Below are 265 nucleotides of genomic sequence, written 5' to 3' on the forward strand. Positions count from 1 at the left end.
TGAAGAATCGCTTGATTCTGCGACGTCGGTATCGCCAGGTGCGGCTGATGCAGGTGATAGTAATGGCCCGGACGATGAAGCAAGGTTGTACCGCCGCGACCGGCGCTCGGCGTTAACGGCGAAGGAAGTTCAGTCATCAGCAGGTGGCTCTCCTCCATATCGTCGTCGCTATCGTCTTCGTCGTCGTCGTCGTCGTGCTCGTCGTCCTGCGACCCCGAGCCGGTCGCCGTTGCCGCCGCGACCGAGGCTGCCAATGCCGCCGCCG

At 63.4% G+C, this 265-nt stretch overlaps 1 protein-coding gene across 1 annotated transcript in view; it reads right to left on the reverse strand.

Moving 5' to 3' along the window:
* Window positions 1–192, reverse strand: part of LOC108693021 (F-box/LRR-repeat protein 14) — a 1,627-nt gene extending 1,435 nt beyond the window's left edge. The window contains exon 1 of the mRNA XM_018201662.1: window positions 1–192. Within this exon, the coding sequence (XP_018057151.1) occupies window positions 1–158 (158 nt within the window). The 5' untranslated portion in view covers window positions 159–192.
* Between the last annotated feature and the right edge of the window lie 73 nt (window positions 193–265).

This window comes from Atta colombica, unplaced genomic scaffold (assembly GCF_001594045.1).
Source record: "Atta colombica isolate Treedump-2 unplaced genomic scaffold, Acol1.0 scaffold83, whole genome shotgun sequence".
In the NCBI taxonomy this organism is placed as follows: Eukaryota; Metazoa; Arthropoda; class Insecta; order Hymenoptera; family Formicidae; genus Atta; species Atta colombica.